General features: G+C 51.2%; 1 protein-coding gene and 1 long non-coding RNA gene across 6 annotated transcripts in view; one reads left to right on the top strand and one right to left on the bottom strand.

Moving 5' to 3' along the window:
- LRP4 (LDL receptor related protein 4) overlaps window positions 1-13,956 on the top strand; it is a 53,557-nt gene that overhangs the window by 23,849 nt on the left and 15,752 nt on the right. For 3 of the 5 annotated variants that reach the window (XM_086341403.1, XM_086341402.1, XM_086341404.1), the window contains exons 15-31: window positions 103-279; window positions 662-784; window positions 2,646-2,854; window positions 3,029-3,110; window positions 3,885-3,990; window positions 4,733-4,934; window positions 6,397-6,586; window positions 6,671-6,802; window positions 7,712-7,852; window positions 8,199-8,285; window positions 8,392-8,563; window positions 9,455-9,617; window positions 9,711-9,936; window positions 10,314-10,617; window positions 12,292-12,510; window positions 12,655-12,789; window positions 13,812-13,920. In XM_086341403.1, the coding sequence (XP_086197529.1) occupies window positions 103-279; window positions 662-784; window positions 2,646-2,854; window positions 3,029-3,110; window positions 3,885-3,990; window positions 4,733-4,934; window positions 6,397-6,586; window positions 6,671-6,802; window positions 7,712-7,852; window positions 8,199-8,285; window positions 8,392-8,563; window positions 9,455-9,617; window positions 9,711-9,936; window positions 10,314-10,617; window positions 12,292-12,510; window positions 12,655-12,789; window positions 13,812-13,920 (2,777 nt within the window). The remainder of the gene's footprint in view (window positions 1-102; window positions 280-661; window positions 785-2,645; window positions 2,855-3,028; window positions 3,111-3,884; window positions 3,991-4,732; window positions 4,935-6,396; window positions 6,587-6,670; window positions 6,803-7,711; window positions 7,853-8,198; window positions 8,286-8,391; window positions 8,564-9,454; window positions 9,618-9,710; window positions 9,937-10,313; window positions 10,618-12,291; window positions 12,511-12,654; window positions 12,790-13,811; window positions 13,921-13,956) is intronic. The other 2 variants (XM_086341406.1, XM_086341405.1) reach the window with 1 other exon arrangement.
- On the bottom strand, window positions 8,727-11,820 carry LOC147358530 (uncharacterized). Its single transcript, XR_015142371.1, has 2 exons — window positions 10,054-11,820; window positions 8,727-8,936 (listed from the first exon to the last, which is right to left on the bottom strand). It is a non-coding gene; the product is annotated as an uncharacterized LOC147358530 (long non-coding RNA).

Genomic DNA, 13,956 nt, shown 5'->3' with positions numbered 1-13,956 from the left:
CAGAAGCCTTTGGCAGAGGGTGAGATTTGTACAGATGCCAGGCCTGGCCCCAGGGGCCGGGCAGGCCATGTGTAGACTGAGGTCGTCCTGGACTTTCCCCAGGCCTCCCGCATCCCTTTGCCATCACGGTGTTTGAAGACAGCTTGTACTGGACAGACTGGCACACCAAGAGCATCAATAGTGCCAACAAATTTACTGGCAAGAACCAGGAGATCATTCGCAACAAACTCCACTTCCCCATGGACATCCACACCCTGCACCCCCAGCGCCAGCCTGCAGGTAAAAAAGAACGCCCACCTGGTGAGCTTCCAGTGCTTCTGAGAACCTTCCTTGCACCTGTCAACAGTTGCCAGGTTTCCCAGCAAGGAAATTTAAGGTTGGTGCTGGTGTGGACTCATTCCGCCCTCTGCTGGACCCGTAGGGTACAACATGGAGACTTAGGAAAGACTCATTCTGCTTTGCTATCCCCCATCTAATTCATGCAAACATTTCCTGTGTGTCAGGTATTCACTCTGCTCGTAGGTGGGGGCAGATATACAAAATAAGAAGACATAGTTTCTTCCTTCCGGAAGATCGTGCCTTTGCTACACTCCCACTCACTAGCCTTGGGACCCCTTCTGCCAACCTCACCTGACCCTCTTGCTCTGGGCTTTTTGAGCAGGGAAAAATCGCTGTGGGGACAACAACGGAGGCTGCACCCACCTGTGTCTGCCCAGTGGACAGAACTACACCTGTGCCTGCCCCACCGGCTTCCGCAAGATCAGCAGCCACGCCTGTGCCCAGAGTAAGTGGGTTTAGGGCCCCTGCCTCAGTGGACCTGCCTTGTGAGGGTGGGTGGAGCAAACAAGGGGGAGGAGTTTGGGAATTGCCTGGTTAGGGGAGGAGCCAGCTCCTCAGGCAGCCCCTGGAGAGGAAGAAGGTAAGGAGCTGAGGGCTGAGGGCCCAGCGGTCATCCCTGAAGGCTCAGGGACACCACAGAGTCAAGCATGAACCCCTGCAAACAGGCTTGTGGATCATTTCACCCAGGACGCTTTGTCCCTAGGCAGCAGGAGGTTTCCAGACCCTTCTATAAAGCAAGGGAACGGTTTCCTAGCTCTTTACCTTTGGGGCTTCCTTGGTGGCTCAGACAGTAGAGCGTCTGCCTGCAATGTGGGAGATCCAGGTTCGATCGCTGGGTCAGGAAGATCCCCTGGAGAAGGAAATGGCAACCTACTCCAGTATTCTTGCCTGGAAAATTCCATAGACAGAGGAACCTGGTAGGCTGTATAGTCCATGGGGTCGCCAAGAGTTGAACACAACTGAGTGACTTCACTTTTACCTCTAGCATCACCCTAGAGACTGTCTTAGCCCCTAAGCCAGAGAGTAAGGTAAAGACATCTGATGATGCTCTATATACAGAGGCCCAGGATAAATAAGTGTCTAGTGAGTGAAAGATGATGGGTTCCCTGGGGGCTCCCTGAACTGCTGCTTTGGCTTCCTTTGAGTGCCTGAAGGTATATTGCCTTGAGAGGGTGGGCCTTGTCTAGCTCAGAGGCGCAGGTGATTTTTTTCCTAAGAATAGTCCAGAGAGGAGTGATCCAACTGGGTGGCACACCCAGCCAGGGGCCGGGGAGATGCTTCACACATCATGGCTCTTCTGTTACTGCTGCGTGCCTGCTGCCCTCCTTGTCTCTGGTGAAAACCAAATTTCTCTCAGGACCTAGGTCCTTTCCAGAGAGTGAAACTATTCCAGGGAACAGAGGCAGGAGTCATTCAACGCACTTTGAATTGAGAACCTTGTTTCCTTGCATTCTCCTGTGCCCAGCTCTTCCCATGTGGTCTTGATGAGATGCAAGGAAGTTCCCCCAAAAGAAGTTCAGTTGATAAAGTGACGCAGGAAGTGCCTTTCTAAGCAGAATAGTAGACTGGGAAATATTCAGACAGACTGGAATAGGGGCAGGGGATGGAGAAGAGCCAGCTGGGAAAATGCTGAATAGGAGTGTGGCCAGAACTCCACCTTTGAAGTCAGACCTGAGTTCAAGTCCCCTGCTCCAGTGCTTGGTAGCTGTGGGATCCTGGGCCAGTTCCTGGGCCCCTGTTAGCCTCTGGATCGTTGATCCAGAAAATGAGAATAAGAATAGTGTGAACCACAAAGGACTGTTAGGAGGGTAAATGAGACAAGTCAAGGAAAACAGGAAGCTCAGTGCCGGGCAAGGAGCAGGTACTCAGCAAATAGTCATTATTGGCCCGAGTCGTGAAGAGCATAGAGGAAGGGGTCTTAGACCACACAGTGGAGCAGAAGTCCTGAAGCAGACGCGGAAGGCAGAGAGGTGGGGTGGGGGCTTGACAGGGATCTAGCCCAGTCCACTAGGGGACCCTGAGCAAAGTAAGAGCGGAGGAGAGTCGAGATACAGCTGACAGACACTTGAACAGGATGCCCTTCTGGGCCCTGCTGGCGTCTATTTCCATTGGCTCCTCAAGTCTGATGGTGCCAGCACGGGCTGCCCAGCGCTCAGAGGGGGTCTGAGGTGTGAAGCAAAGGGAACAAAGGGCACCAGACCCCAGGAAGTGTGGTTGAACCAGATGTCCCGCAGGCGAGCGTCTGTGTCTGCCACTGTTATCGGATTTAGAGCATTAAAAGAAGACCCCTTTCGGCCTTTGATCAGGTCTTGACAAGTTCCTGCTTTTTGCCCGAAGGATGGACATCCGTCGGATCAGCTTCGACACAGAGGACCTGTCCGACGATGTCATCCCACTGGCTGATGTGCGCAGCGCTGTGGCCCTTGACTGGGACTCGCGGGATGACCACGTGTACTGGACAGACGTCAGCACTGACACCATCAGCAGGGCCAAGTGGGATGGAACAGGGCAGGAGGTAGGGCCGGACGTGGGGCACAGGCCCTCAGGGAGGGCAGGGCAGAAGGGGTGGGATTCACCCTTTCCCAGGGAAGGGCCTCCCAGACCTTTGCCAGCCTGCCAGTTGCTGGCGTTTGGGCTCCAGAGCTGGGGTGCAAGTCCGGTTGGTGATACAGTCTTGCTTCCCGCCCAGGTGGTAGTGGACACCAGTTTAGAGAGCCCGGCAGGCCTGGCCATTGACTGGGCCACCAACAAGCTCTACTGGACAGATGCAGGTATGTAAAGGGCACGTGTGGCCTGACACTCTGGGATCTTCTTATTTAAAGCCCTGGCCTCAGCTCGAAAGAACCTAGTGTCCCTCCTAGCTCATTTCCGTCTTGACCTGAAGTCCTTGGTCAGTCAGGAGTGGTTGGGCTGCTGCAGAACTGAAGTTAGAAGCTCACATCTGAGGGTTTGGCATTTGCCATTCAAGTGGCAGCTACTTCTGCTGTGCAGCTGATGCTTGAGAATGTTTTGAGGCATTTCAGATGAGAAGCCTATACCCTGTGGTTTTCCTTCCATCACTGTTTTGGTGAAAGAGGCATTTTCTATTAGGCAGGTAAGTGTGGGAGGCAGGGAGAGTGCCTTAAATGAGAGCTACTCAAAGTGTGGTCCCTGGACCAGCAGCGTCAACATCACCTGGGAACTTGTTAGAAATGCAGATTCCTGGGCCCTGCTCCAGACCTGCTCAATCAGAATCTTTGGGGCTTAGGAATCCGTATTTTCACAAGCTCTTCTGGTTCTTAGGCACAGTACAGTTGGAGAAGCATGGCCTTAAATTATCAGAATGGGTTACTTGGGTTGAAGAAGCCTTAGTCTTCCAAGAAACGGAGCTAATCAATTCCTTGAATTTCTTCTTGAAATTCAGGTCCCTCCATGTTCATTGCTTTTATCACAAAGTATTTCTTGAGGATTTGTGGCACACCGAGCTCTGTGCTGGGCATGGAAGGTAAGAGGGTGAACGACCAAGACTCGAGTTGATATCTTTGCCCGCACTGACTTCTTGGTAGGGACAGACCGGATTGAAGTGGCCAACACGGACGGCAGCATGAGGACGGTCCTTCTCTGGGAGAACCTTGATCGCCCCCGGGACATCGTGGTGGAGCCCATGGGCGGGTGAGCGCCTGCCCCTCTGGAGCAAGCTCCCCTCACCCCCGATCTGAGGACTAGAGTGCAGTCTGGAGCCTAGGGAGAGAGGCCAGATCTTACAGGCACACCGAGGAAGCACGAGCAGCCTCAGAGCATCGTGACCAATCTGTCTCCTTCATGGCCAAGGAAATCTTTTACATCTAAAACTTCTTTTTCCTTCTTTTTCTTTTTTGTTTTTGCTTTTTGGTCTGCTTACTAAAGTAAGCCATTGTCTTTTTAAACAGTTTATCGAGAGTGACAATTCTCTCCAATGTCACTCTCCAAAAGTAACTGTTGTTAACAGTGGAGGGTAGTGTTTCCAGATTTTCTTCCCTGTGTATGCACACATATGGTGGTGGTGGTGGTTTTTGTTTGACAACATACTGTAGCTGTATCTTGTTTTTTTCACTTGGCTATATATCTTGGATATCTTCCCATTTGATTAGTAGATTTTTTTTTTCTTGATGGTTATATAGAATTCTGTTAAGTTAATGTACCGTAATTCTTTAACCTATCCAGTCAAGTAAATATTTAAGACCTTTGGTGGTTTTTGGTAGTGATATAAGATGTAAGACCTTCAGAGACAGCTCTGAACCCAGGAGGGAGCTGGAAACTGAGGCAAGAGGCTGGGGAGGCTGTGGGGCAGCCACTGCAAGTAGAAACCCTCGGGCCCTGGGAACCCTGAATCCTCAACTGGAAGGCTTGTAAGACCGCCCTTGCCTGTGCCCAGGTACATGTATTGGACGGACTGGGGTGCAAGCCCCAAGATTGAGCGAGCCGGCATGGATGCCTCAGGTCGGCAGGTCATCATCTCTTCCAATCTGACTTGGCCTAATGGATTAGCCATCGACTATGGGTCCCAGCGGCTCTATTGGGCTGATGCCGGCATGAAGACGATTGAGTTTGCCGGACTTGATGGCAGCAAGAGGAAGGTAAGCGTGGCACATGGGCATCCTCCCACAGCCCCGACCGCCTCCCCAACGGGGCTTCCTGGCTGGCAGCTGACGGGACCCAGGGAGGCCTAGGGCATATCCAGTGTGGGGTGAATGCTATTTCTCTGAGACTATGGCTGTACTCCAGAGCCTGGGGTCCCTGCTCCTTGATGATAAAAGCGAACTAGGGACCATGTGGCTTGTGGGCCAGGGTATAAGCGCTTTCCTAATAACCATCACCACAAATGCTAATTTATCACCAGTCACATACTAGGCCCATGACCTCTCTCTCTCTCTCTGTTAATTTTGGTATAATTTCCAACTTAACAAGCTGCAGGAAGAGTCAAAAGAACCAATAACTGATATTTTGCCACATGGTTATACCATTCTCATTCTCTCTCTACACATGCACACACACGCACACACACACAGACCTTATTTTTCTGAACCGTCTGAGATTCCATTGGAGATATCCTGCCCTGAACCCCAGAGAGTCCAAAGAGTCCAATGCGTATTTCCTAAGAACAAGAACTCAGTCTTTCATAATCATAGTTCAGTGATCAGTATCAGGAAATTTAACATTGATACAATATTACTGTCTAATCCGTAGTCCATATTCAGCGTCACCACCAATTGCCCCAATGATGTCCTTATAACTTTTTTTTCTTTTTTAGTCTAGGGTCCAGTTCCAGATTACAGTTGTTTTAAGTCATGATGTCTCTTTAATCTGGAACATTTCCTCAGCTTTTCTTTATCTTTCTTGATCTCTGTATCTTTAAAGAGTAAATGCCAGTTATTTTGTAGAATGTCCCTCAATTTGTCTGACGTATCTTTGTGATCGGATTCAGATTATACATCTGGGGCAGGAATACTACATTAAGTCGTGTCCTGAGTTCTCAGTATGTCTTATTAGTAGCCGCAGATGTCAGCTTGTCTCATCATTGCAATACCAATTTTTTCTTCTAAGATTTGTTTTTAATGTGGACCATTTAGAAAGTCTTTATTGAATTTGTTGCCATATTGCTTCGGTTTTATGTTTTGGTTTTTTGGCCACAAGGCATGCGGGATCTTAGTTCCCTGACCAGGGATCGAACCCACATCCCCTGCGTTGGAAGGTAAAGTCTTAACCACTGAACCACCAAGCAAGTCACCATCTTTGATTGTGTGGTGAAGGTGGTGTCCACTGTGAAGTTGCTGTTTCTCCTTTTGTAGTTAGTAAGTCACTTGTACAGAGATCCTTTGAGATTATATAAATAATACATGATCTGTTAGAATCATCACACAACCCTTGGAGCCAGGCACTGTCATGATTCTATTACAGATTGGCAGACCAAGGCTCGAGATATTTTATAACCAGCTCTAGCTCAAGGTCACACAGCAGGTGGTACTGGCAGAGTGCGCCCTTGACGCCTGTACTGTCAGACCTGGTTGGGGCATGATGTAAGCGCTGGGGCCCTGGCAGGTACTGATCGGAAGCCAGCTGCCCCACCCATTTGGGCTGACCCTGTATGGGGAGCGCATCTACTGGACCGACTGGCAGACCAAGAGTATCCAGAGTGCCGACCGGCTGACGGGGCTGGACCGGGAGACCCTGCAGGAGAACCTGGAGAACCTGATGGACATCCACGTCTTCCACCGCCGGCGGCCCCCAGGTGACCGGCCCTTGGCCCACACTGGTTTCTCCTTGGCTTCCCTCTGCCACGGTCCTTCTCGTTGACTCCCTCCTCCCCACCCAGTGTCCACACCATGCGCTACGGAGAACGGCGGCTGCAGCCACCTGTGTCTTCGGTCCCCAAATCCAAGTGGCTTCAGCTGTACCTGCCCCACAGGCATTAACGTGATGCCTGATGGCAAGACTTGTTCACCAGGTAGGTCTAGGCATCACAGACCTGGCTAGAGCCTCTTTGGGACAGGGGCAGTGACTCTCTACCTTCCTCGCAAGTGGACTCTAATATGGTCTGAGGGACCTAAGCTTCTAGAGGCTTAGGGGCAAGATAAAGCTTTTTTAAAAAAAGAGGAGATGCAAGGGAACAGGCAGGCAGGATTAGAAGCAGGGTCCAACTAGGTCTCATGGCATCTTCATGCATATTAGAAAAAGATGCTCCTTTCTTTTTTATTTTCCTCTGTTGGGAAATTGTTATAATATACTGATTCAGTTAGACTAAATCACTTTAGTTCCATCTGCCTCAAATTGGTATAGTAAATACTAGAACATGTGATAAATTACAAGGTAGTGGTACCTCCTTTGGAAATGGCACTTGTGTGAGTAGGCACGACCAGCACAACCTTCATGATAATCTGAATTGAAAGGTCTCAGAAGCAGGAGCTGGCTGCCCAAATGTTGGAAGCCGATGTTTCTCTCTAGGGGATGCTTCATGGTAGGCTACATTTGAACCCAAACTTCCTAGGGAATTTGAGTGAGAAAGGAGCTCTAAATCGTCCCAGGCTGTGGGCAAAGCTCTGTTTCACTTAACGTGAAGTTTTTTAAACTTCAAAGAGATTCACTTTTGTGACAATAATACAGAACTGTGTCCATGAATCAGACCCAATGCTAAGGGTTTTTCTGTATTGACCTTTTATCCCTACAGCCCCCTGTCATTGTCCCCATTTTACAGATAATGAAACTGAGGCTTAAACAATTTAAATAATGTGCTCAGGATCACACAACTAGAAACTAATGGAGGCGGAAAGCGTGAACTTCAGCTTGCCTTACTCCAGATCCTCTCACTGCAGTGCTAGGATGACTGTCCTCTTTCCTTCTCTCCGCACCTGGGCAGGCATGAACAGTTTCCTCATCTTCGCCAGGAGGATAGACATCCGCATGGTCTCCTTGGACATCCCTTATTTTGCCGACGTGGTGGTACCCATTAACATCACCATGAAGAACACCATTGCCATTGGAGTGGATCCCCAGGAAGGTCTGCGTGATCCTCCCTGCTCTCCTGGCCCCTATAGCAACGGCTCTCTCCTCGCTACCACCTTTGCCTCCTGCTAAGAGCCTAGAGGCCTCCCGTTCCCTCTGGCACAACCCCTGCCCATCTCTGTAGCACTTTCTCTTTTGTTATGAGGGCATGGGGTTGGGGGCCACGTTCTTCATCTCTGCCAAGGGCTATCCTGTTACAATATTTCTCTTGATTTCCTCTCCTTGGGGACACAGGGCTCTCTGACGTGCCCAGGCGTCTCAGAACACGAGTCAGCGGTGTGTGTTCCTTTGGAGGCGGGGCGGGGCGAAGGTCCGGGCTGAGCCCTGCCTTTCCTTTCCAGGAAGAGTGTACTGGTCGGACAGCACGCTGCACAGGATCAGCCGTGCCCGTCTGGACGGCTCGCAGCATGAAGACCTCATCACCACAGGTGGGCCCTGCTCCCAGCCTTGGGCCCGCCTGTCTGGCTACAGCGCTGGGGAGAGAGCCCATCTGTCTCAAGGCAGGAGCCAGTGTGCTCTGTTGACTTCCTGCAGGGCTGCAGACCACAGATGGCCTCGCAGTGGATGCCATCGGCCGGAAAGTGTACTGGACAGATACGGGAACCAACCGGATCGAAGTGGGCAACCTGGACGGGTCCATGCGGAAGGTGTTGGTGTGGCAGAACCTTGATAGCCCGCGCGCCATCGTATTGTACCACGAGATGGGGTGAGAGCGGCTCCGGGGCCCTGGGCGGCAGGATGAGCGCGCCCGCCCCGCAGGAGCACCAAGACTGACCTCCCGGGGGCGCTTCCTCTCCCTTGTGATGGCCTTCAGGGTGGCCGTAGAGCATAGAGGTTCAAAGCATGAACCCTGGAATCAGACACCCAGATTTCAAATTTTTTCACCATTTATTAGCTGCGTCTGTCACTTTGGGTTCAATATTTAACCTCCCTGGTCCTCAGATGGCAACCCACTCCACTCTTCTTGCCTGGAGAATCCCATGATCAGAGGAGTCTGGCTTCTGCACCCCATAGGGTCCCAAAGAGTCAGACACGACAGATGCGACTTAGCACACACGTGTGGTCTTCAAATTCCTTACCTGTAAAGTGGAGGTGATAATGAAAATGCATGCCTTGTGGACCTTGTAAGGATTAAGTGAGATAATGCATGGAAAGTACTAAAAATTTCTTTTAATTTTTTAAATATTTTAATCATTAAAAAAAAAATTTATTTGGCTGTGCAGGGTCTTAATTATGGCATGTGGGATCTAGTTCCCTGACCAGGGATTGAAGCTAGATCCCCTGCATTGTGAACACTGAGTCTTAGCCACTGGACCACCGGGGAAGTCCTGAAAGTAGTTTTTTTAATCGTGAAAAACATCACATTAAATTTACCATCTTAGCTATTTTCAAGCATACAGTTCAGTAGTGTTAGTACGTTCACATTATTGTGAAACAGGTCTCCAGAATTTTTTCGTCTGGCAAATCTGAAACTCTGTAGTCATTAAACAACTCCCGTTTGTACGTGTAAATGCTTTTCACGGTGTTTGGCGTATTGTGAGGACTCCCAGTGTACAGGAACTGTGGGAGGAACCAGCTATTACCGTCTCTTGCCCAGGTTCATGTACTGGACGGACTGGGGGGAGCATGCCAAGTTGGAGCGGTCTGGGATGGACGGCTCCGACCGCGCCGTGCTCATCAACAGCAACCTCGGGTGGCCCAACGGACTGACTGTGGACAAGGCCAGCTCCCAGCTGCTCTGGGCTGACGCCCACACCGAGGTGGGGGTCCTGCTCCTGCGCAGAGTCTGGGAGTATAGGGGGGCCGTGGGACGTCTCCTAACAGCCACCCGGTACCCTCTCCTTCCTCCACAGCGAATTGAGGCTGCGGATCTGAACGGTGCCAATCGGCACACGTTGGTATCGCCTGTGCAGCACCCGTATGGCCTCACCCTGCTCGATGCCTATATCTACTGGACTGACTGGCAGACCCGTAGCATCCACCGTGCCGACAAGGGGACTGGCAGCAACGTCATCCTGGTGAGGTCCAACCTGCCAGGCCTCATGGACATCCAGGCTGTGGACCGGTCACAGCCCCTGGGTGAGAAGACCCCGAGGGCTGTGAGCCAGAGGCCTCTGACTTTCTGGGGCCGTCTCAGCATCAGAGATCTATCCAGAGCAGAGAGATGCCTTTACAACCAGAGGGACAGGGACCTACCTAAGCTCCTCCTCCAGGATCAGGCTGTGTTCCCTCTGGGTACGACGGGTACTGCATACTCCCACGGCAGGGTGCTGTCCCCTTTAAAGGACTCCCGGAGATACCCCTGCTCATTCCAGCTCATCCCTGCTGGGCACCAAATCCTGTTATGCAGAACAGTAGACCATCAGGCATGATCAAACCTGTGCCTCGGTTAAGATTCAGACCATATTCCGGGCCGGGTGTCAAAACTTGCCCCTTTCTCTCTCTTTCGTCACCAGGTGTGAACAAGTGCGGACCCAGGAACGGTGGCTGCTCTCACCTGTGCCTGCCCCGGCCCTCGGGCTTTTCCTGTGCCTGCCCCACCGGCATCCAGCTGAAGGGAGATGGGAAGACCTGCGACCCCGCTCCTGAGACATACCTGCTCTTCTCGAGCCGCGGCTCCATCCGGCGTATCTCCCTGGACACCAGCGACCACACGGATGTGCATGTACCGGTCCCCGAGCTCAACAATGTCATCTCCCTGGACTACGACAGCGTGGATGGCAAGGTCTATTACACAGATGTGTTCCTGGATGTTATCAGGTATGAGTGTCCCTGAAAACCTCCAGAGGACACAGACCTGCTTCCCGTCTCTGATGGCTGAGGTCATGGCCTGGGTTCACCTCTAAACGGACTGAGTGATTTGGCAACTTGGATAGGGAGTTCTGACCTGGATTTGTTGCTTTGCAGTGTTATCCCAGAAGAGTTTCAAACTTTTTTGTTTGTTTGCTTGTTTGGAGATTCTGATGTGCTTTGCCAGGCTTCCCGGGTGGCACAGTGATAAAAGAATCCGCCTGCCAGTGCAGGAGACTCAAGAGACCTGCGTCTGATCCCTGGGTTGGGAAGGTCCCCTGGAGGAGGAAATGGCAACCCACCCCAGTATGCTTGCCTGGAAAATTCCACAGACAGAGGAGCCTGGCAGGCTACAGTCCATGGGGTGGCACAGAGTTGGACATGACTGAGCACACGCACGGCCTATCTCGTGTTTCATGAATTTATATTTTTGGTCACACCTTGCAGCTTGCGGGATTCCCTGACCAGGGATCAAACCCATGCTCCCTGCAGTGCAAACAGTGTCTCACCCACTGGACCTCCAGGGAATTTCCCTATTTAAGGAGGACTAGAAGTCCAGTGTGTAAAACAAACAGATAAAGTCAGGCTAGGGACCCGGCGCCTTCTACCCCTACTACTGGATGCTACAGGACTTCCACGGATCCTCTAAGACCCACTGATTAGTTGGCCACATCGCCAAACTGGGTGTACTGTAATACAGAAATACCAGCCAAATGCAAGGTTTATGGTGGTTTGCAAGGTTGTGCTTGTTTTTGTTTTTTAAATATTTTTTGTTTTATTTAAATTTTTATTCTTTCAATTTTTCACCCAGCACAGCCAAGGAACGTGGTACCCTGCGTTCACGTACGTTCACGTACCGTTAGAGGGGTTTACCACGGCAGAGATTCTCATGTGGAAGAACAGGAGCAGTCCCTTTTTTCTCCCTGAGGGGTGCATTAGAATCTCATCCTGAGAGCTGGTGGGCATGTAGAGTTTAGAGAAGGCCCCCATGTGTGGTGACATGCCCCTTCCCCCATCCTGGGCTTGAATTCCCTCCTATAGGTCAGACTGTTATAAAAAATGCACAGGTAGATTTTGAAAAATCTTCCCTTTCTTCTAATCACCACCTGGCAATCCTTGTCTCCTCCTGAAGGTGTATGGGGCTTATTAACCTGCCTTCTGGCAAGACATGGGCCCAAATGCCACCTACTTAGAGCAGGAAACACTCTGTCCTCCCAATACTTTATTCATTAGGTCTGCAAGTATTTTGAATTCCTACTGTGCTAGACGCTGAGGAATGTACTTACAAATGGGCTTCCCAGGTGGCGCTAGTGGTAAAGAACCCTCCTGCCAACGCAGGTTAGACTTAAGAGATGTGGGTTTGCTCCCTGGGTCAGGAAGATCCCCTGGAGGAGGGCATGGCAACCCACTCCAGTATTCTTGCCTGGAGAATCCCAAGGACAGAGGAGCCTGGCAGGCTACAATCCACAGGGTCACAGAAAAGCTACTTAGCATGCACACATGCATGCATGTACTTATAAATACTTGGTCCCTGCCCCTTGGAGCTTACAGTGTAGTGGGAATCCAACTCTGGGAATGTGGATTAAAGGGGTATCAGCCTATTGCTGATCTGATCAGTCATCTAACCCTGGGCTGTTCCTCAAGGCGAGCAGATCTGAACGGCAGCAACATGGAGACGGTGATTGGGCGTGGGCTGAAGACCACTGATGGGCTGGCGGTGGACTGGGTGGCCCGGAATTTGTATTGGACAGATACGGGCCGAAACACCATCGAAGCATCAAGGCTGGACGGTTCCTGCCGCAAAGTGCTGATCAACAATAGCCTGGATGAGCCTCGGGCCATCGCTGTTTTCCCCAGGAAGGGGTAAGTTTTTGGCCAGCAGGAAAGAGACCCAGGGGAGAAGGGCCTGGGGAGGAGGCACTTGAATATGCCTCTTTCTTAATGGTATTCTCTCGACCTCTGGGTGCCATCTTCCCATGCCTTGCTGATGCCACCATCGTGTCCCAGGTACCTCTTCTGGACAGACTGGGGCCACATTGCCAAGATCGAACGGGCGAACTTGGATGGCTCTGAGCGGAAGGTCCTCATCAACACAGACCTGGGTTGGCCCAATGGACTTACCCTGGACTATGATACGCGCAGGTGGGGATCCTGTCCCAGACAGCATCCTGGAAATCGGGTGGGCAGAGGAGAGGAAGACTGAGATTGAAGTAGTGAAAAAAAAATGACCCGGAGAATGGGACTGACCCTCCTTGATGGGGGTGAAAGCTCCTTGGTGGGTAGGGAAGAGCAAGCAGCGAGAAGGAATGAGGTAACATATTCTTGGAACAGGAGTCGCTGAACCCAGCATTCGACCCTCAGGTGGGCTTTGTTTATCTGGTTTACGTCGTGTTTTTATTTTTTAATTTATTTTGTTGTTGTTGTTCAGTTGCTGTCATGTCCGACTCTTTGCAGCCCCATGGACTGCAGCACGTCAGACTTCCCTGTCCTTCACTATCTCCCAGAGTTTACTCAAACCCGTGTCCATTGAGTCGATGATGCCATCCAACCGTCTCATCCTCTGTCATCTCCTTCTCCTGCCCTCAATCTTTTCCAGCAGCAGAGTCTTTTCCATTGATTCAACTGCTCTCATCAGGTGGCCAAAGTACTGGAGCTTCAGCATCAGTCCTTCCAATGAATATTCAGGACTGATTTCCTTTAGGATGGTTTGATCTCCTTGCAGTCCAAGGGGCTCTTAAGAGCCTTCTCCAACACCACAGTTCAAAGTCATCAATTCTTTGGCACTCAGCTTTCTTTATAGTCCAACTCTCACATCCATACTTTACTGGAAAAACCATAGCTTTGACTAGATGGACTTTTTTCAGCCTAGTGATGTCTCTGTAAGAGTCAAAGGGTGATCGAGTTGCTGAAGATGAGACGGGGTGCTGGCTCCCCTGAGGTCACTCAATTTCTACCCCTCTCCAGAACCGCCCTGGCCTCCCCACTTATGAGTCACCATCCCAATTCCACTCTTCAGCTTAGGGACTCCCAGTGACCCCCTCATCAGGTCACCACGACTGCTCACCGCACCTGCCAGCTCAGCTCAGGAGGGGACAGCCAGCTCCCTGAGGGCAGGGCTGGGTCCCCCGCTCGTGTCTTCAGCAGCTACCATTTCTCCTTCACAGGATCTACTGGGTGGATGCCCACCTGGATCGGATTGAGAGTGCTGATCTCAGTGGGAAGCTCCGACAGGTCCTGGTCAGCCACGTGTCTCACCCCTTTGCTCTCACGCAGGTACTGACTCGGAGAACGGGACTCACCCTCCTTGAT

Source organism: Bos grunniens, chromosome 15, assembly GCF_055505025.1.
Source record: "Bos grunniens cultivar Pamir isolate PY7600 chromosome 15, Bosgru_T2T1.0, whole genome shotgun sequence".
Classification (NCBI taxonomy): domain Eukaryota; kingdom Metazoa; phylum Chordata; class Mammalia; order Artiodactyla; family Bovidae; genus Bos; species Bos grunniens.
This window is presented reverse-complemented; position numbering and strand designations above follow the sequence as displayed.